This window comes from Prionailurus viverrinus, chromosome C1 (assembly GCF_022837055.1).
Source record: "Prionailurus viverrinus isolate Anna chromosome C1, UM_Priviv_1.0, whole genome shotgun sequence".
In the NCBI taxonomy this organism is placed as follows: domain Eukaryota; kingdom Metazoa; phylum Chordata; class Mammalia; order Carnivora; family Felidae; genus Prionailurus; species Prionailurus viverrinus.
The window spans coordinates 135,136,237-135,158,482 of NC_062568.1; the positions used below are offsets into that span (position 1 = coordinate 135,136,237).

Below are 22,246 nucleotides of genomic sequence, written 5' to 3' on the forward strand. Positions count from 1 at the left end.
ATTTGACCAGAAATAGACTGTTGCACATCTAGGACTTGAAGGGCCACTGGAGTGGAGCAGAGTTCTTAAAAAAGGACGCAGTGTTTCCCACTAGGGAACATTATGAAAACTCATGACAGTTCTTTTTGGTTGTCACTATGATGGGAAGAAAGGGACATCGTCTTGCTGGCATGTAATAAGGACAAAAGATGCCAGGTATACTTACTTGCAGGGCCATTTCAACCAACAAAACCATCTGCCTGGTAATCCTGCTAGACTTCCCTAGTCCCTTTATATTTTCCCATTCTCCAAGATAACTATTTCATATACCTTTCCTGTTCTTAAACCTCCAATACCTTACCCTGCCATAGCTCATAACCTCACTAAGAAAACCTTCACTAAGAAAATACAGGCAATCAATCAATAAAGAAATTGCTCCCTTCTCACCAAATCTTTCCATGTGTTTCTGTACGCATATATTTTGCTTTCTTTCCCACTACAGTGGATGAACTCTTATCCAAGGCCAATTCTTCTCTGCTGGAGTCTATCTCCTTCAGCCTACCTTAAGAATTTTACTCCTTCCACTCTGTGTCTTGAATTATCAGCTTCCCTGTCTACCAGATCATTCCCACCAGTCAAATGCTGTTTATCTCGTATTCTAAAAGCAAACAAACAAAACAAAAAACTTTCTTGACTATTTCCCTCATTTCTTTACATCAAAAGAGTTGCCTGTTTTTGGTGTTTGCATTTCTTCTCCTATTCTCAGCTGATCACACTCTAATCAGGCTTTATCCCCACTATTACCATGAAGCTGTTCTCATAAATGTCATCAACAGCCTGCATTTTACCAAATATATCAACTATTATTCCTCACTTTATTTGGCAACGTTTGATATCTCTCTTTTCTGAAACATGTGATATTATGTTTTCCTTATTTTTTCTCCTGTCTCACTGTTTAAATCTCAGCTTTATTGGATACTCAACTTCTTGAATGCTAAAAGTAACTTAGCTTTACTAAATTAGGCTTAATTTCGGGGCTTCTTTTTTCTACTCCCATTCATTCCCTTGACTTAACAAGCATTATGGCTTTAGCAACCATCTACATGCTGAGCTAAAAATTTAACTTTAGTCTCATTAGCCCAGTCATTCATTTGTCACCTTCAGTTCGACATCTAATAGAAATCTCAAATTTAATATATCTAAAGTCAAACTTTTGATCTAAGAGGCTTCCAAATCTGCTCATCAACTAGTATTCGCCAACTCAGTGAAAGCTCACTTACTCTGGCCAAAATCTTTGCAGTCTTCTGGACTCTTATTTCACTCAAAACCTACATTAAATCCTGTTGGCTCTACCTTCAGAATATATCCAGATATGGAACCATTCGCAACACTTCCACATCTATCCTCCTGCCTACCCCAAATTGTCTCTTGCCTGGATTATTACAAGATCCACCTATACAAGATCCACCTACCGATACAAGACTATCCGCCTAGATAGTCTCTGCTCTTGTTCCTTTATCATCCATTCTTCATAAAACAGCCAGAGTGACCCTTTAAAAACATAAATCAGATAACTGCCAATTCCCTATGCAGAACCCTCCAATGGTTTCCCATCACATTTCAAATAAAATCCAAAGTTCTTGCAGGAGCTACAAGACTATTAGAGCACCCTCACCCCCCACCTTACAACCCAACCCCTAACTAACATCATCTATCTCCTACTACTTTCCCTTTTGTTTACACCAAACCAGCAATATCCCTCCTAGCTGGTGTTTGTACATGCCAGACACGCTACCACCTCCCTTTCCTCCACTGCCCACTCCCGTTGTTCCCTTTCCTCCACTGCCCTTCCTCCAGATATTGGGATTTCTTACTTCCTACTTATTATAGGACTCTGATTAAATGTCACTTAAAAAAAAAAAAAAGCTTATTTATTTTGAGAGAGCGAGTGAGCATGCAAGCGGGGAAGGGACAGAGGAGAGAGAGAGAATCCCAAGTAGGCTCCATGCCATCAGCACAGAACCCGTAGTGGGGCTCAAATTCACGAACTGTGAGATCATGACCTGAGCCGAAATTAAGAGGTGGATGCTTAATCAACTGAGCCACCCAGGCGCCCCCAAATGTCACCTTCTTGAGAGGCCTTCCCTGACCACCTTATCTAAAACAGTACTCCCATCACATTGTATGCTCTTATTTCCACCTAGCATTAGAGCATATATCTATTTACTTGTTTACTGAAAGTTTCCCCACAAAAATGTAAACTCTGTTTGGACAGGGTCTTGGCCAGTTTTGCTTATTTCTATAATTCCAGTGCCTGGTATATAGTAGATGCTCAATAAATAATCAAATGGCTGAATAAAGGATATAAAGTAAACACAAATGTAGTTTTAAAAGGCTAGACGAAAACTAACTTCATCAGGCATTATACACAATTGCCTTGTTTACTATACCATCAGACTTGCTATATACTTGAGGTTTCATGTGAAAATTTTATTTTACCAATAAGAATATTATTTATATCGCTTTCTGCTTATAAGTAGTAAATTAAGCTCCTTTCAAAGTAGAGAAATGAAAAGAAGCTCTAATAGTTTTTGTCTTAGATCCATTCTAAAAATGCTTTAAAAATTTTTTAGGCCACCAATTCTTTTTGAAAGTGAAGCCAATGGGCATTTGAAAAAAGCTGGATTTCTCTGGAAGAGATTTTTTATTTCTATATGCAAGTTATAGATCAAATGCTTATAAAAATGTTGAGTGTCTGCAGGGTCTGTGTAGTAGGGATATAATTACCTATTCAGTATGATATACACAGAATAATGGAAGTAGATAAATTATGTAAATGAGATACTCTGCCACTGTGGAAGTCTATGACTAAAACAAAGGTCCCCTTAATAATTTTTATTAGAATGTTTCCAGAAGTCTAGAAACACAACTAATTTTGGAACTCCAAAAACATTTTCTAGTATTGCTGACCCTTGAATAACATGGGCTGACCTTTGAATAACAGGTTTGAAATGCATAGGTCCACTTATATGGCTAATTTTTTTCAATAAATATATTGAAAAATTTTTGGAGACATGCAACAATTTGAAAAAAACTTATGGAAGAGCCTCACAGCCTAGAAATATCAAAAAATTAAGAGAAAGGTATGTCATAAATGCATAAAACATATGAAGACACTAGTCTATTTTTCATTTACTACCATAACGTACACACAAATCTATTATAAAAAGTTAAGGTTTATCAAAACGTATGCACACACAGATTGTGTATGGTGCCATTTGCAGTTGAAATGTAAACAAATGTAAAGATGTGGTATTAAATAACTGTATAAAATTAAATGTAGTACTGTAATAATTTCGTAGCCACCACCTGTGGCTATTGTGGTGAGTTCAAGTGTTGTATTGCTTAAAACACTGTGTGACGTTTATCATCTCCATGTGAGCAGTTCATCTCTCCACTAAATTGTGTATCACAATAAAAAAGTGACCTCTTGCAGTTCTCACATATTTTTCATGGTGTTTAGTGCAATACCATACACTTTGAATAACATCACGGAACCCATATGAGGTGCAGCTAGTGATGTTGGAAGAGCTCCCAAGAAGCAGAGAAAAGTCATGACATTACAAGATAAAATTGAACTGCTTGGTATGTACTGTAGACTGAAGTCTGCAGCTGTGGCTGCCTGCCATTTCAAGATAAATGAATCCAGTGTAAGGACCATTGTGAAAAAAGAAAAGGAAATTTGTGAAGCCATAGCTGCAGTTATGCTAGCAGGTATGAAAACCTTGTACTTTTTATCTTGTGTTTTTGAAAATGCAACTTTTATGTGAGTGTAAGATTGCTCTAAGAAAGACATGCCTATAGACTCTACTATGATTTGAGAAAAAGCAAAGTCATTATATGACAACATAGGACAAAGGAAAGATAAGGATCTAAAGCTGGAGAATTTAATGTCAGCAAAGGATGGTTTGTTAATTTTAGAAATAGGTTTTGCTGAAAAAATGCTGAGGTACAGCCACAGCAATTTCTTACTTGACACATCTCCAAAGGCAAGAGAATTAAAAGCAAAAATGAACTATTGAAACCTTACCAAGATAAAACCGTCTGCGCTGCAAAGGAAACAATCAACAAAACTAAAAGGCAACCGATGGAATGGGAAAAGATATTTGCAAATGACACATCAGATAAAGGCCTAGTATCCAAAACCTATAAAGAACTCACCAAACTCCACACCCAAAAAAACCCAAATAATCCAGTGAAGAAATGGGCAGAAGACAAGAATAGACACTTTTCTAAAGAAGACATCTAGATGGCCCAAAGAAGCATGAAAAGATGCTCAATGTCACTCCTCATCAGGGAAATACAAATCAAAACCACACTGAGATACCACCTCATGCTGGTCAGAGTGGCTAAAATGAACAACTCAGGAGACTATAGATGCTGGAGAGGATGTGGAGAAAAGGGAACCCTCTTGCACTGTTGGTGGGAATGCCAACTGGTGCAGCAGCTCTGGAAAGCAGTGTGGAGGTTCCCCAAAAAATTAAAAATAGAACTACCCTATGACCCAGTAATAGGACTGCTAGGAATTTTCCCAAGGGATACAGGAGTGCTGATGCATAGGGGCACTTGTACCCCAATGTTTATAGCAGTGCTTTCAACAATAGCCAAATTATGGAAAGAGCCCAAATGTCCATCAACTGACGAATGGATAAAGAAGATGTGTTTTATCTATACAATGGACTACTACTTGGAAATGAGAAAGAATGAAATCTGGCCATTTGCAGCAATGTGGATGGAACTGGAGGGTATTATGCTAAGTGAAATAAGTCAGGCAGAGAAAGATACTGTATGTTTTCACTCATATGTGGATCTTGGGAAACAACAGAAGACCATGGCATAGGGGAAGGGGGGGAAGAAAAAGTTACAGAAAGGGAGGGAGGCAGGCAAACCATAAGAGATTCTTGGATACTGAGAACAAACTGAGGGTTGATGGGGGGGGGTGGGGGAGAGGGGAAAGTGGGTGATGGGCATTGAGGAGGGCACTTGTTGGGATGAGCACTGGGTGTTGTATGGAAACCAATTTGACAAATTATATTAAAATTTTTTTTTAAATTTTCAATTCAAGAAAATCATAATTTAAACTCTACGGTAAACCTGTAACATCAACTATTAAAGAGTACATTGTTTAAAAAAAAAAAATGTTGAGCTAACAGAGAAGCAGCTTCTGCTGACCAAGAAACAGCAGACAGTTCCCAGACACCATTACGAAAATCACTGAGGAGAAAAGGTATCTGCCTGAATGGGTTTTTAATACAGACAAAAATGCCTCCAAAGACATTTAGTTTTATGACATGGACCTTCTAGGGTATGGACACTGAAATTAAAGCAAATGTTGAAGAACAATTGGTATTGTCTAAAATATTTTGAAAGAAATGCAAAAGCAAAAAAAAAAAAAAAAAAAAAAATCACCCAGAAATGCTGATGTATTTTCATGAAGTTACACGAAATGTGCCTGCCTCTCCTGCCTCCCCTTCCACCTCCTCCACCCCTCTGCCTCTGCCATCCTTCAGACAGCAATAATAATAATGGCTGTATAGTTAATAAATCGAACTGTTGTGTATGTGTATTTTCATGTTAAATAATAATGTATGACAAGAACTGTAAGAGATGTTTCTGTGTCATCATCAGCATCATCTAAGTACTGACCATGTAGAACATCATGTGCAAGATGTATATGGAAGTAGGCAGACTATCCTTACATAGGTATAAGGTAAGTAGTATTTAATATAAACTTAATAATGTGTTAGTTTTCTGTTTTATAACTTTGCTTTCAAATAATATTACCATAGGGTGTGTCCCTCTCTCTAGTAAATGAAGAAGGTGCAGAGCAGCCCATCATCACAGGTAAGTAGTTTTTTAAAAAAATAGAACACTGTTTCCAACAGTATATTATGAATATGGCTAGAATGAAATTTTATAATGATTCATTAGTGTAGAGGCTAGGCTACCATAAAGCATTCATATTGCTGCTGCTTCCTTATCAATGTATGAATTATTAACCTATAAATAATTATGCATTTTTTTCATATTATCTTTTCATTTTTTATATTTAGTGTTAGTTATACATATATAACACCAACAGTGTTTTGTATAAGACAATATTGATGTGGGTACTGACAGATAATTCATCTTGTAAAACATGATATAACTTACATTATCAGTAAATACAATACAATACTATAAATGTATTTTCCCTTATGATTTTCTTAACATTTTCTCTAGCTTACTTTATTTTATACACATAACATACAAAATATGTGTTAAACTGTTTATGTTATGAGTAAGGCTTCCAGTAAACCAGCTATTACCAGTTAAGTTTGGGGGGAGTCTTTAGCTGCACTGGGGTGTCAGTGCCCCTAACCCCTGCACTGTTCAAGGGTCAAGTTTATTCTAGAGTTCAAAATACTTTCCTAATATGAAATAGACTTAGTACTTTAATGAAATATAAAGCTTATATTTAATCATATGTATAGTCTATTTTAATCAAAATTAATTTTCAATGCTAAATTTTCAACCCTACTTACAATGGAATTTTTTGAACTTTCAGTATTTACGTATCACTTAATGGCATGCTTCATTTAAATACATGGATTTTTTTTTTTACAAACAATATAATGATATTCATTGGAGACAAATTATTATAACTTCTAATGAAAGACATACATACCTGAGGTATACCAGCACCTGTTTGCATAGAAGACTTTTTTAATAGTCTCACTTCTTTGTTTATATATCTTAGCATTCCACTAAGAGTACTGAAGTCATTACTTTCAGAACTATCATCTTCTATGTCATATGTGAGAGGTTTAAATGAGTCTGGCTGGATATAAGTCAGATCCTTCTGGCTTTCTTCTAATGTTGACGACTGTTCTAATTGCATTTTTTTTAAGTCTTGTAGTAATTCTTCAGAAAGATCTTCATTACTACCAGTTTTGACACTAAGGTCACTGGCACTAATTGAGCGACGTAGTTTTCTACACTTGAAAAAAGCTGCATGAGAATGTTTAGCAAATTTTGGATCTTGAATGGCAGGCATAATTTCTGTTGCAGATGTAAGCAGGGCTGGTAGAAACTTGATGTCTTCTGCCCTTTCACGTCCAGAAATTTTGGCTTGTAATCTGGTTAATTCTGATTCCTGTAGAAAAATATGTACACAGTAGGTGTTCAATATATTTTTGTTAAATGAATAAATTACTTAAATGATCTCTAAGAATCTATGATTTTTTAAGTCAACCTTCTGCCCAGAACACAAATTCCTTTCATGACAAACCATGAGAGTTTTCCAAACTTTGTTTAAACCCTTCATTTTGGGAAAATTACCTATGTTCACTTGAAATATGTTAAAACTACACTAAGAATTGGGGCACCTGGGTGGCGCAGTCGGTTAAGCGTCCGACTTCAGCCAGGTCACGATCTCGCAGTCCGGGAGTTCGAGCCCCGCGTCGGGCTCTGGGCTGATGGCTCAGAGCCTGGAGCCTGTTTCAGATTCTGTGTCTCCCTCTCTCTCTGCCCCTACCCCGTTCATGCTCTGTCTCTCTCGGTCCCAAAAATAAATAAAAACGTTGAAAAAAAATTAAAAAAAAAACTACACTAAGAAACTCCATGAAAACTAGATTTTCCTTATACAAATGTTACAGTAACAGTATAGGGAACAGACACACAGTAACAGATAGGGAAAATATAAAGAAAAAGGAATCCAATTGTATCACTAAAGAAAGCAGCAAACTGTGAGAAGAGAGGGACAGAAAAGAACTACAATAACAAAATGGTGCTAAGTACATACTTATCAATAATTAGTTTGAATGTAAATGGAATAAATGCTCCAATCAAAAGCCAGAATGAAGACTGACACAGAATGGATAAAAAAGCAAGACCTATCTGTATAAGCTGCCTAAAAGATACTCATTTCAGACCAAACAACACATAAAGGTTGAAAGTGAAGGGAGGGAAAAGCATTTATAATGCAAATGTAAATGAAAAGAAAGCCAGGGGAGCAATACTTCTATGGGATAAAACAGACTGTAAAACAATGACCATAACAAGAGACAAAAAAAGGACACTACATGATCATAAAGGGAACAATCCAACAAGAAGATATAACAATTGTTAAATATTTATGTACCCAATGTGATAGCACCCAAATCCATAGTTACTAACAAGCATAAAGGTAGTAACTGATAGTAATATAGTAATAGTAGAAGACTTAAATTTTTTTTTTAATGTTTTATTTATTTTTGAGAGAGAGAGAGAAACAGTGCGAGTGGGGGAGGGGGCGGGGAGAGAGGAAGACAGAATCCAAAGCAGGCTTCAGGCTCTGAGCTGGCAGCACAGAGCCCAAAATGGGGCTCGAACCCACAAATGGTGAGATCATGACCTGAGCTGAAGTCAGACACTCAACCAACTGAGCCACCCAGGCACCCCAGTAGAGGACTTTAATACCCACTTACATCAATGGATAGATCATTCAAACAGAAAATCAACAAGGAAGCTAGTTTTGAATGATACACTGGACCAGGTGGATCTAAGATATATTCAGAACATCCCATTCTAAAATAGGATACACATTTTTTTTTTTAATTTTTTAATATTTATTTTTGAGAGAGACAGAGCACGAGTGGGGAGGGGCAGAGAGAGAGGAGACACAGAATCTAAAGCAGGCTCCAGGCTCTGAGCTGTCACTACAGAGCCTGATGTGGGGCTCGAACCCATGAACCATGAGATTATGACCTGAGCCGACATAGACACTTAACTGAGCCACCCAGGTGCTCCAGGATGCATTCTTTTCGGTGCACAGGGAGCATTCTCCAGAATAGATCACGTTAGGCCACAAAACAAGTCTCAAAAGATTGAAAATGACTGAAGTCATACCATGCATCTTTTCTGAACACAATGCTATGAAACTAGAAATCAAACCATAAGAAAATCTGGAAAGAACACAAATACATGGAGGTTAAATAACATGCTATTAAACAATGAATGGGGGAACCAAGAAATCCAGAAGAAATTCTAAAAATGGGGAAAAATGAAAACGAAAACACAGTGGTCCAAAATCTTTGGGATACAGCAAAAGCAGTTCTCAAAATGAAGTTATAGCAATAAGGGCCTACCTCAAGAAGCAAAAAAAATCTCAAACAATCTGCTTACATCTAAAGGAGCTAGAAAAAAAAAGAACAAAACCCAAAGCCAACAGAAGGAAGAAAATAATAAAGATTAAAGCAGAAATAAATAGAAACAAAAAAAATTGGAAGTGATCAATGAAACAGGAGCTGGTTCTTTGAAAAGATCAACAAAATTGATAAACCTTTCAACAGACCAATAAAAAAAAAATTGAGAGGGAGAGAGAGGATTCAAATAAACAACATCAGAAATGAAAGAGAAGAAAGAACAGCTGACACCATAGAAATACAAAGGATAAGAGAATATTATGAAAAATCATATGCCAACAAACTGGACAACCTAGAAGAAATGGAGAACTTCCTAGAAACACATAACCTCCCAAAACTCAACCTATAAGAAATAGAAAATTTGAGGGGCGCCTGGGTGGCGCAGTCGGTTGAGCGTCCGACTTCAGCCAGGTCACGATCTCACGGTCCGTGAGTTTGAGCCCCGCGTCAGGCTCTGGGCTGATGGCTCGGAGCCTGGAGCCTGCTTCAGATTCTGTGTCTCCCTCTCTCTCTGACCCTCCCCGTTCATGCTCTGTCTCTCTCTGTCCCAAAAATAAATAAAAACGTTGAAAAAAAAAATTTAAAAAAAAAAAAAAAAAAAGAAAATTTGAGCAGACTGATTACCAGTAATCCAGTAACTCCGAAAGTCCAGGACAAGATGGCTTCACAGGTGAATTCCACCAAACATTAAAGAAGAGTTAACACCTCTTCTTCTCAAACTATTCCGAAAAATACAAAAGGAAGGAAAACTTCCAAATTCATTTTATGAAGCCAGCACTACCCTGATACCAAAACCAGACAAAGACACTACAACAAAAGAGAAATACAGGTCCATATCACTGATGAACTTAAGATGCAAAAATCCTCAACAAAATATTAAATACAAACTGAATCTAACAATACATTAAAAAAAAGCATTCACCACGATGAAGTTGGATTTATTCCAGGGATGCAAGGGTGGTTTGTTATTCACAAATCAATGTGATACATCATATCAACTCTAGAAAGGATAAGAACCATATGATCATTTCAAGAGACAAGGAAAAAGCATTTGACAAAGTACAACATCCATTCATGATAGAAACTCTCAACAAAGTAGGTTTAGAGGGAACATAGCTCAACATAATAAGGGCGATACATCAAAAACTCAAAGCTAACATCATACTCCATGGTGAAAAACTGACAGCATGTCCCCTAAGACCAGGAACAAGACAAGATGTCCACTCTCAACACCTTTATTCAACACAGTATTGGAAGTCATAGTCATAGTAATGAGATGAGGAATAAAAGTCATCCAAATTAGTAAGAAAGAAGTAACTTTAACTATTTGCACATAACAAGATACTATATATAGAAAACGTTAAAGACCATGAAAAACCTACTAAAATTGCTAAATGAATTCAGTAAGGTCATAGAATACAAAAGTCAATATTCAGGAATCCACTGTATTGCTATACACTACTAATAAAGTAGCAGAAAGAGAAATTAAGAGAACAGTTCCACTTAGAATTGTATGAAAAATAATAAAATGCCTAGGAATAAACTTATCCAAGGAGGTAAAAGACCTGGACTCTGAAAACTATAAATACTGATGAAAGAAAATGAAAATGACACAAAGAAATGGAAATATATTCCATACTCATGGATTAAAAGAATAACTATTGCTAAAATGTCCACACAATCCAAAGATATCTACAGATTTTATGCAATCCTATCAAAGTATCCATAGCATTTTTCACTGAACTACAACAAATAATCCTAAAATTTGTATGGAATCAGTAAAGAGCCTGAAGAGCCAAAGAAATACGGAAAAAGAACAATAAAACTGGAGGTCTCATAATCTCAGATTTCAAGACATACTACAAAGCTGTAGTATTCAAAACAAGTATGGTACTGGCACACACACACACACACACACACAAACCAAACCCATAGATCAAGTGAACAGAACAGAGAGCCCAGAAATATATCCAAGGTGCCGGGGTAGCTCAGTTGGTTAAGTATCTGATTCTTGGTTTCAGCTCAGGTCATGATCTCGTGGTTCATGGGCTTGAGCCCAGCTTCGGGCTCCACTCTGGGCATGGAGCCTGCTTTGGGGATTCTCACTCTCCCAATCTCTCTACTCCTCCCCTGCTCACACTGTCTCTGGAAGGAAGGAAAGCAGGAAGGCAGGCAGCAATATACCCACAATTATATGGTCAATTAATCTTCAGATGAAAGAGGCAAGAATATGCAATGGGAAAAAGACAGTCTCTTCAACACACAGTGCTGGGATAACTGGACAGCTACATGCAGAAGAATGAAATTGGACTACTTTATAATACCATACACAAATATAAACTCAAAATGGATTAAAGACCTAAATGTGAAACCGTAAAAATTCTAGAGGAGAGCACAGTCAGTAATCTTATGACATCAGTTGTGGCACTATTTTTTTAGATATGTCTCCTGAGGCAAGGGAAACAAAAGCAAAAATAAACTATTGGGACCTCATCAAAATAAAAAGCTTCTGCACAGTTAAGGAAACAATCAACAAAACTAAAGGGCAACCTATGAAATGGGAGAAGATACTTACAAACGATATATCTGACAAAGGGTTAGTATCCAAAATATATAAAGAACTTATACAACACCAAAAAAACAAATAATCCAATTTAAAAATGGGTGGAAGACATTAACAGACACTTCTCCAAAGAGGACATAGAGATGGCTAACAGACACATTGAAAGATGCTCAACATAAATATCCATCAGGGAAATGCAAATCAAAACCACAATGCAGTATCACCTCACAATTATGAGAATGGCTAAAATCAACAGCACAGTAAACAAGTGTTGGCAAGGATGTGGAGAAAAAGGAACCCTCTTGCATTGTTTTTAGGAATGCAAACCAGTGCAGCCACTGTGGAAACAATATGGAGGTTCCTCAAAAAGCCAAAAATAGAACTACACTATGATCCAGCAATTGCACTACTGGGTATTTATCCAAAAATACAAAAACATTAATTCAAAGGGATATATGAACCCCTCTGTTTATTGGAGCATTATTTAAAATAGCCAAAATAAGGAAGCAGCCCAAATGTCCATTGACAGATTAATGGATAAAGAAGATGTGGTATATATTTATAATGGAATACTATTCAGCCATAAATAAGAATGAGATCTTGCCATTTGCAGTGACACAAATGGAGCTAAAGAGTATAATGCTAAGTGAAATGAGTCAGTTAGACAAAGATAAATACCATATGATTACACTCATGTGGAATTTAAGAAACAAATAAACAAGGGGTGCCTGGGTGGCTCAGTTAGTTAAGTGTCCGACTCTTGATTTTGACTCCGGTCATGATCTCATGCTTTGTAAGATCGAGTCCCCATCTGCTGACAGTGCAGAGCCTGCTTGGGATTCTCTCTCTCCCTCTCTCTTTGCACCCGCCCCCCACTCATGCATGTGCAAGCTCTTTCTCTCTCAAAATAAGTAAACATTTTTTAAAAAAAGAAACAAACAAATAAAATGAGCAAAGGAAAAAAAACAGAACAGAGAGAGATAAACCCAGAAAGACTCTTAACTACAGAGAACAAACTGATGGTTACCAGAGGGGAGGTGGGTGGGTAGATAGGTAAAATAGGTGATGGTGATTAAACATGCTCATCATTTGTAATGAGCACAGGGTAATGAATGGAAGTGTTGAATCACTATATTGTATACCTGAAACTAATATGACACTGTATGTTAACTATACTGGAATTTAAAATAAAATTTAAAAAACATTAAAAATAAAAAATATAAAAAAATATATATTCCATGTAAATGGATATCAAAATCCTGGAGTAGCTCTACTCACATCAGAAAAAACAATATTTAAGCCAAAACTGTAACAAGAGACAAAGAATGTCATTATGTAATGATAAAAGGGTCAATCTGAAGGAATATATTACATAAATATTTATGGTCCTAAAAAACATAGAAGCACCTAAATATATAAAGCTAATATTGACAGACCTGAAGGGAGAAAAAGACAGAAATATAATAATAGTAGAAGACTTAAATACCCCATTGTCATCAATGGATAGATCAAGGCAGAAAAATCAATAAGGAAAAATGACTTGAACTACACATAACACTAAATGGACCTAACAGACATTTGTAGAACATTCCATACAAGGCCTATACACATTCTTCTCAAACATACAAGGAACATTCTTCAAGGGAGACCATGTGGTAGGCCACAATACAAGTCTTACAAGAAAATTGACAATTTACAATTATGTCAGGATTAAAAAAATAAGCTACTGAATAGCCAAGAGGCCAGAAAAATTAGAAAAAATTATGTTGAGACAAATGAAAATGGAAATACAACATACCAAAAATTATAGGATACAAAATATGGTATCCTATATGGGATACAGAAAAAATATTTTTAAGAGGTAAGTTAATAGTAATAAACATCTACATTAGGAAACAAGAAAGATCTCAAATAACCTAACTTCATACTTTAAGGAACTAGAAAAATAACAAATTAAAGTCCAAAATTAAGAAAAGGGGAAATAACAAAGATCAGAGCAGAAATAGAAACTAAAAAGACAACAGAAAAGATCAATGAAACTGAAAAGAGAGGGCTTTTAAAGTGGTAAAAAATATATATACAAATCTTTAGCTAGATTTACCAAGAAAAAAAGGCCCAAATTAATAAAATTTGAAATGAAAGAGGAGACATTTCAACTGCTACCAGAGAAACACAAAGGATCATTGGAGACTGATACAAAGACTTATATACAAACAAACTGGACAACCTAGAAGAAACAAATTCTACCAAGACAATATGAAGAGAATATCTGAACAAACCAATTAATAGTAAGGAAATTGGATCAGTAATCAAAAACTTCCAAAGAAACAAAAGTCCAGGACCAGATGACTTCACTGGCAGATTCTATCAAACATTAAGGAAGAATTAATTCCAACCCTTCTTAAACTCTTCTAAAAAACAGAAGAGGGAACCCTTCCAAACTCATTTTATGAAGACAGTGTTACCCTGATGGGAAGCCACAAGAAAAGTGGCCAGTATGCTTGATGAACATAGATACAAAATTTCTCAACAAAATAGCAGAAAAGCCAAATTCCACAATACATTATTAAAAGGATCATACACCATGATCACATGGGATTAATTCCATAGATGCAAGGATGGTTCACTATCTACAAAAAAAATAAAAATCAGTGTGATACACCACATTAACAAAATGAAGGATAAAAATCTTTAAATCATCTCAGTAGATGCAGAGAAAGCATCTGACACAATTCAACATCCTGTAAGACCAGCAGCAAGAAAAGAATACCCACTCACCACTTTTATTCAACACAGTACTGGAAGTCCTACCCAGAGCAATTAGTCAAGAAAAAGACATAAAAGTATCCAAGTTGGAAAGAAGTAAAGCTGTCTATATTTGCAGATGACATAATATATATAGAAAACTATCAAAAAATTGTTAGAATGAATGAATTCAGTGAAGTTGCAGGATACAAAATAAATATACTACCCAAAGCAATCTACAGATTCAATTCAATCCCCATTAAAATTCCATCAAAAAGGCATTATTCAAAGAAATATCAACAAACAATCCTAAAATCTGTATAAAAACAAAAAAGACCCCAAATATCTAAAGTAATCTTCAGAAAAAAGAAGGAAGCTGGAAGCATCACATTATCTCATTACAAACTACAGTAATAAAAACAATGTGGTACTGGTACAGAAATGGACACATAGATCAAGGAACAGACCAGATAGTCCAGGAATAAGTCCATGCATATATAGCAAATTAATTTGTGACAAAGAAGCCAAGAATATACAATGGGGAAAGGATAGTATCTGTATAAATGGTGCTGGGAAAACTGGACAGATAGAAAACGATGAAACTGTATCACTATCTTATACCATACACAAAAATCAACTCTACATGGATGAAAGACTTAAATTTGTGATCTGAAACCATAAATCTTCCAGAAGAAAACAGAGGGCTAAGGTACCTGACATCAAGTTGGCAATAAATTTTTGGATATGACATAAAAGCAAGGGCACTGAAATCAAATATAAGCAACTAAAAAGCTTCTGCACAGCAGTGTAAACTATCAATAAAATGAAAAGGCAGCCTACAGAATGGGAGAAAATATTTGCAAATCATGTATGTGATAAGGGGTGAATGCTTGAGATATATAAAGAACTCATATAACTCAAACCCAAACAATCCAAATTAAAAATCGGCAGAGGAACTGAACACATGTTTTTCCAAAGAACACATACAGATAGGCAAAGGGTATGTGAAAAGGTGCTCAACATCACTAGTCATCAGGGAAATGCAAATCGAAACCACAATGAGATATTACATCATACTTGTCTGAATGGCTAGTATCAAAACAAAACAAAACAAACCCAAGAGATAACAAGTATTGGTGTGGGTGTGCAGATAGGGAACCCTTGTCCACTGTTGGTGGAATGTAAATTGCGCAGCCACTATGGAAAACAGTATGGAGGTTCCTCAAAAATTAAAAACAGAAATACCACATGATTCTGGAACACCAGTTTGGGGTATATACTCAAAAGGAATTAATACAGGATATCAAAAAGATACATGTATTCCCAAGTTTAGTGATGGCATTATTTCCAACAGCCAAGATAAGCAAAAAACCAAAGTGTTTATCAATAGATAAATGTATAAAGAAGGTATGGTATCTATATACATACAATGAATATTATTCAGCCATGAGAAAGGACATCTTGCTATTTGTGACAACATGAAAAGACCCTGAGAGCATTATGTTAAGTGAAATAAAACAGAGAAAGACGAATAGTTCATGGAATCATTTTATATGTACAGTTAAAAAAAAAGTCAAATTCATAAAAACAGCAGGTAGAAAAGGGTTTGCTGGGCAGTGAGAGAAAGAGAGGTTAGTAAAACCTTTTAGCTAAAAGACAATAAGGTTTGAAGATATAAGCATAACATGGTGACTACAGTTGGTAATACTGTTATTATATGACTGAAATTTGCTAGGAGAGTAGAACATAAATGTTCTTACCAAAAAAAAATAGAAATAAATTTTTAAAAATTTAAGTTTGTGTTTGAACATTTATAAATTATTTCTCCGATAGTAATCTGATAATCATCATATTCATAATCCCTACATCCAATGTCTTCTAAATAAAATGCTTTTTATTCAAACTGGTCAACATTTGGTCATATTTTCCTTTATAAACTACAAGGATGGGGAAAATAAGTCATAAATTCACTTTTTCATTGATGTGTTTTATGTACTTTTATATGTTTACTTACTTTAATAAGTAATGCTTCATTTGTAGCTTCAATTACTTCATTCCTGTCTTGGACTTGTTGATGCAAATTGCTTACGGTATCCTGAGCTTCTTCTAATTCCAGTTTTGCCTTCTCTAACTGTTCATTTAGTTGCTGAACAGAAGTCTTTTGAGAGTCAGCAGAAATCTTCCACTTTGCATGGTTCTCTTGATGTGAAATCATCTACACAGCCCCAAAATTGAAAAAGAAAAGAATTAGGTAGGGTGGAGTTGGTTTCAAAAACATTCTAATACTTTCCACTTCCACTTATACTAAAGTAAATTCTGTTTATAGGAACAAACATCTGGTTTCTCAACAAATAACCCATGAGAGGAAAAAAAGGGGGAGAAGAAACCTATAGTCTTAAATTTACCTAAGAACAGTGAACCAAAGACCATGGTCTGTTTTTTGATCCTGATTTGAACCAATTAACTATATAGACATTTTTGAGACAACTGGGAAAATCCGAACAATGAGCGGGTATTTGATAATATTAACGGATGATTGTCAATTTTTAGGTGTGATAATAGTATTGTGGCTAGGTTTCTTAAAAATAGACCTTATCTTTTAGAGACACCTATTGAAATGTTTATTGATGAAATAATGATGTCTGGGATTTGCTTCAAAAGAGAATGAGATGTGGAGGAAAGGGAGTGAGGTTAAAGATACAGTGATCATATTTCCCAGTTTTTTTTTTAGGACTGACTGAGTTTTATGCCTGGTGTCCTGGTGTAGTTGCACCCCTTTTCATTCTCAAAAGTGTTCCCTTTTAAAAAGAAATGGTCAATATACTTATAGATGAAATCACATTAGCCACAAGTTGATAATTGCTAAAGTTGAATAATGAAATATAGGAGGATTTATACCATTCTTTCAAAATTTTCCAAAATAAAAACTTAAAAAATATATAATTCTAATCAAAAATATCAGGGGTTTTGCAATTAAATGACTTTTGTGACAATTCTGAAACCTGTAATTTTTTAAATGCTGTTAAAAATTACTGATCCTTGGGGCGCCTGGGTGGCGCAGTCGGTTAAGCATCCGGCTTCAGCCAGGTCACGATCTCGCAGTCCGTGAGTTCGAGCCCCACGTCGGGCTCTGGGCTGATGGCTCGGAGCCTGGAGCCTGTTTCCGATTCTGTGTCTCCCTCTCTCTCTGCCCCTCCCCCGTTCATGCTCTGTCTCTCTCTGTCCCAAAAATAAATAAACGTTGAAAAAAAAAAATTAAAAAAAAAAAATTACTGATCCTTTATACTGGTACTTTAATGACATACTCCTTCATTTTTATAATCAAACAACATACATGCTTTAAAAATAAATCTCTGTCAAGTGTCAAAGAGAATAAAAACATTACAAATTCTTATTTTTATATCATACGTATAAAACATTAGTAGCAAATATTAAATAGCAATAGTAGAACCAATTTTTACAATTCATTTTTTGTATTCCCTGCTTATAATTAATTTCAGAGGGCTTACAAAACTTAAAGTAAAAAACTGGATAATAAATAAAAGTAGAACAGAGACCACATAATAAAAGTGTAAAGAGTAGTTGCTGGTAAACAGTTGAGCTGGACTAGTTATTACCGAAGGTCACTTAGTTGAGTAACTAATATTTATTAAATAATTATGCTGAATCCAACAGGATTCCATTTGTCTCTAAAGACCAAGGGTTGGAATCCCTTAGCCTGGGACTAGATTCAGTTTGCAAATGTGTTTTGTTTGGCAGACACCATGTTTTTAAAGAGATCTGAATCTAAACCCATTTAAGCAAGACGTGGCGACTTCAAGCTCCACCAATCCCTCACAAAGATGGTCCCAAACTCCTCTGAAAGGAGTTTAATATGAACGTATTTGTAATCCTTGTTATATAGAAAAATGCTTTACTAGAACTCCGTAAGTTATTTAGGTCTAAAATACACATTTTGTATATCCTCAAATGTAGTTTTTAAATAGACAAGAAATGCTATTCTAATTGATAACAGTGCTCATTTGTATAAACGTTCAGGACATACTAGTAGATAAAAAGTATGAGGTTCTAATTTTGCCTTTCAACTTACTATCACAACAAATGTTGGACATTGCAAAGCATTACAGATTCATATCACATGAAACTGCTTATGTTGTTTACTAAATATCTCCAGTTTGCTTTTTCCAGTTAGTTTTGGCAAGTGCTATATTATAACTGATTATGATGAAGATGATGATGAGACAGGCTCTGGTCTAAGAACTTTAACTATATTCATTTAATCCTCAACACAGTTCTATGAGGTACATTACATTATTATACCCATTTCAGACAGAGAGGTTAATTGCTCAAGGTCACGTAAGTGCTAAGTGATGAGCTAAGATTTGGAACCAGGCTGCCTGCCTAAAGAATTTAAGCTCTTAACTCCACAGTGTATGTGAAGTTATATTAAGCTACCAGAAATGAAGACCACAATGAATTATTCTATAATGAATACTCAGAAGTTAGACTTCTACTTTTGTTCAGATAGGTCAACCCACTTTAGCAGACAGTACTAGAACGAATTACATCTTCTTTACCTCCAGATGATAAGCTTCTTTGAGAGATTCTACTTCTGCTGACAATTTCTTGATTTCTGCTTGCATTCTTGCTTCTAAATGAGCTTCACGTACTTGAGAAGCCCCTAATTCTTCAGCTAAATGGTTTCCATGAGCTTCCTTAAAAATGACATATTAAGGAAAAGTTATTTCACTGGTTTATTTGGTTGTTAAAACTAAACCAATAGTGTGTACCTGTGGAAGTACTTCACTCTTTTATAATACTATATAAACACTCATATACAAAGTTAACTTATTAAATGGTATACTTTAAAATCTAGACATTTAAGAGACTATGAATGGGACTGTATTAGTGTATTGTTTATCATAATGTAATAGAAGTTCACTAACCAATGTATTCTGTAAAGCAAATTAATAACCACAGCATGCTGAACTTTGGCAGGTAACAGTTTACTCTAAGGTCTGCCTATGCATTTTGTTCACCAGATGCACTGTTTGCTTATCAAGAGTCAGTTGTGGGGGCGCCTGGGTGGCTCAGTCGGTTAAGCCTCCGACTTCAGCTCAGGTCACGATCTCACGGTCCGTGAGTTCGAGCCCCGCGTCGGGCTCTGGGCTGATGGCTCAGAGCCTGGAGCCTGCTTCTGATTCTGCGTCTCCCTCTCTCTCTCTGCCCCTCCCCCGTTCATGCTCTGTCTCTGTCTGTTTCAAAAATAAATAATAAAACGTTAAAAAAAAAAAATTTAAAAAAAGAGTCAGTTGTGTATTTATCCAAACCTATTTATGCTAGTTTTGCTTAGGATTCTAATTATGCAATTTTAATATATATTATGTATGAACACTGAGGAGATACACAAGCAAAAAGAAAGTTTTTATTTAAAAGAAAGTTCTATGCTTTGAGACAGGTCAATGAATGAGTCACAAACATTTTTTACCCAATTAGAAGCAGTCAAAATAGTTGTAAAATATTATGGGAAACTCCACGTAAAATATAAGAGATGTTATACTCTGATTTACAAATGTCTTTTAATTCTTCTTCTCCTTTAAAGAAACCAAAATTGGAAACAATAGATGATCAAATAGGAATATGGTTAATGAAAAATGGCTAGGTGGAATTCTAAGCAAAGACCCTGCCCACACATAAAAAAAACAAGATTTTGTCCTAACTTAAAAGATCTACAATATTGAAAAGAATATATATTTAGAGTTCTGAGTTGAAGTATCTTAAACTGTCAATTTAACAAATCAAAACTACAATGAGATATCACCTCACACCTGTCAGAATGGCTAAAACTGACAACACAGGAAACAACAGATGTTGGGGAGAATACAGAGTAAAGGGAAACCCTCTTGTACTATTGATGGGAATGCAAACTGGTACAGCCACTCTGGAAAACAGTATGGAGGTTCCTTAAAAAGTTAAAAATAGAACTACCCTATGATCCAGCAATTGCACTACTAGGTATTTATCCAAAGGATAAAAAAATATTTCAAAAAAAGTTTTTTAATGTTTATATTTGAGAAAGAGAGAGTGAGCGAGCACAAGAGGCAGAGTGGCAGAGAGAGGGAGACACAGAATCCAAAGCAGGTTCCAGGCTCCGAGCTGTCAGCATAGAGCCTGATGCAGGGCTCAAATCCAACAACAGTGAGATCATGACCTGAGCCAAAGTCGGATGCTGAACTGACTGAGCCACCCAGGAGCCCCTAAAAATATTAATTCAAATGGATACATGCACCCTGATGTTTATAGCAGCATTATCAACAATAGGTAAATTATGGGAAGAGCCCAAATGTCCATCAACTGATGAATTGATTAAAAAAGAAGTGGCATATCGGGTGCCTGCGTGGCTCAGTCATTTAAGCAACTGACTCTTGGTTTTGGCTCAAGTCATGATTTCACAGTTTGTGGGTTCGAGCCCCACATCAGGCTTTGCACCGGCCATGTGGAGCCTGCTTGGGATTTTCTCCCTTTCTCTTTGCCCCTCCCCTGCTCTGTCTCTGTCTCTCTCAAATTAAGTAAATAAAAACTTTAAAAAAAGTGGTGGTACACACACACACACACACACACACACACACACACACAGAGTGGAATATTACTCAGCCATCAGAAAGAATGAAATCTTGCCACTTGCAATGATGTGGATGGAGCTAGAAAGCATCATGCTAAGTAAGTCACAGAAAGACAAATACCGTATGATTTCACTCAAATGTGGAATTTAAGTAATAAACAAATATGGGAGGGAAAAAAGAGAAGCAAACCAAGAAACAGACTCTTAACTATAGAGAAGAAACTGATGGCTACCAGAGGGAAGGTAGGCAGGGGAATGGGTGAAAAAGGTGATGGGGATGAAGGAGGGCACTTGTGATGAGCACTGGGTGTTGTATGTAAGTGATGAATCACTAAATTCTACACCTGAGACTAATATTACACTGTATGTTAACTAGCTGGAATTAAAAAAAAAAAAAACTTGAAAAATAAAATATAATAAAAACTTGAAAAGAAACTGTCATTTTAAATAATGCCCCACTTTCATTCACTTTTTTGATTAACTGAGCTTACCTTATCACATCAAATCAAGTGTACTATAGATACTACAAATAAAGACAAAGATGAGATAAAAGTAGAGCTCCCCTTTTCCTAGGAGACTCCCAAATGCCCAACATATTCTAATAAAAAAATTCCTTACATATTCTTTATTAGTCCAACCAGAAATGTGAATAAAAACATTAAGTTTACCAAAATTAAATGTAAAGATACTTTAATGTAATTCCTGTATTAGTAACCATAATAAAAAACATAAAACAGGAACATTACTGAAATACCAATAAACACATTTTTCTCAAAGTCTAAGTAATTAACCCAAGCATAACAATCCAAGTATTAAAAAAAAATTTTTTTTTAATCTTTATTTTTGAGAGAGAGACAGAGTGCGAGTGGGGGAGGGGCAAGAGAGAGAAAGAATCCGAAGCAGGCTCCAGGCTCTGAGCTGTCAGCACAGAGTCCGTTGAAGGGCTCAAACTCACCTACTGTGAGATCATGACCTGAGCTGAAGTTGGACACTTAACTGAATGAGCCACCCAGGCGCCCTCCAAGTATTTTTAAGCGAAGTTATTAACCTTCTACCAAATACAACTTATATTATAGTTCTTGTTATTAAAAGCACTTTCTCTCCATAAGGATT

The 22,246-nt window shown here is 35.7% G+C and overlaps 1 protein-coding gene across 10 annotated transcripts in view; it reads right to left on the reverse strand.

The window, feature by feature from the left end:
- Positions 1–22,246, reverse strand: part of CCDC18 (coiled-coil domain containing 18) — a 123,641-nt gene that overhangs the window by 9,975 nt on the left and 91,420 nt on the right. For all 10 annotated transcript variants that reach the window (XM_047870237.1, XM_047870238.1, XM_047870233.1 and 7 more), the window contains 3 exons: positions 19,089–19,226; positions 16,526–16,726; positions 6,707–7,174 (listed from right to left, as the gene is read on the reverse strand). In XM_047870237.1, the coding sequence (XP_047726193.1) occupies positions 6,707–7,174; positions 16,526–16,726; positions 19,089–19,226 (807 nt within the window). The remainder of the gene's footprint in view (positions 1–6,706; positions 7,175–16,525; positions 16,727–19,088; positions 19,227–22,246) is intronic.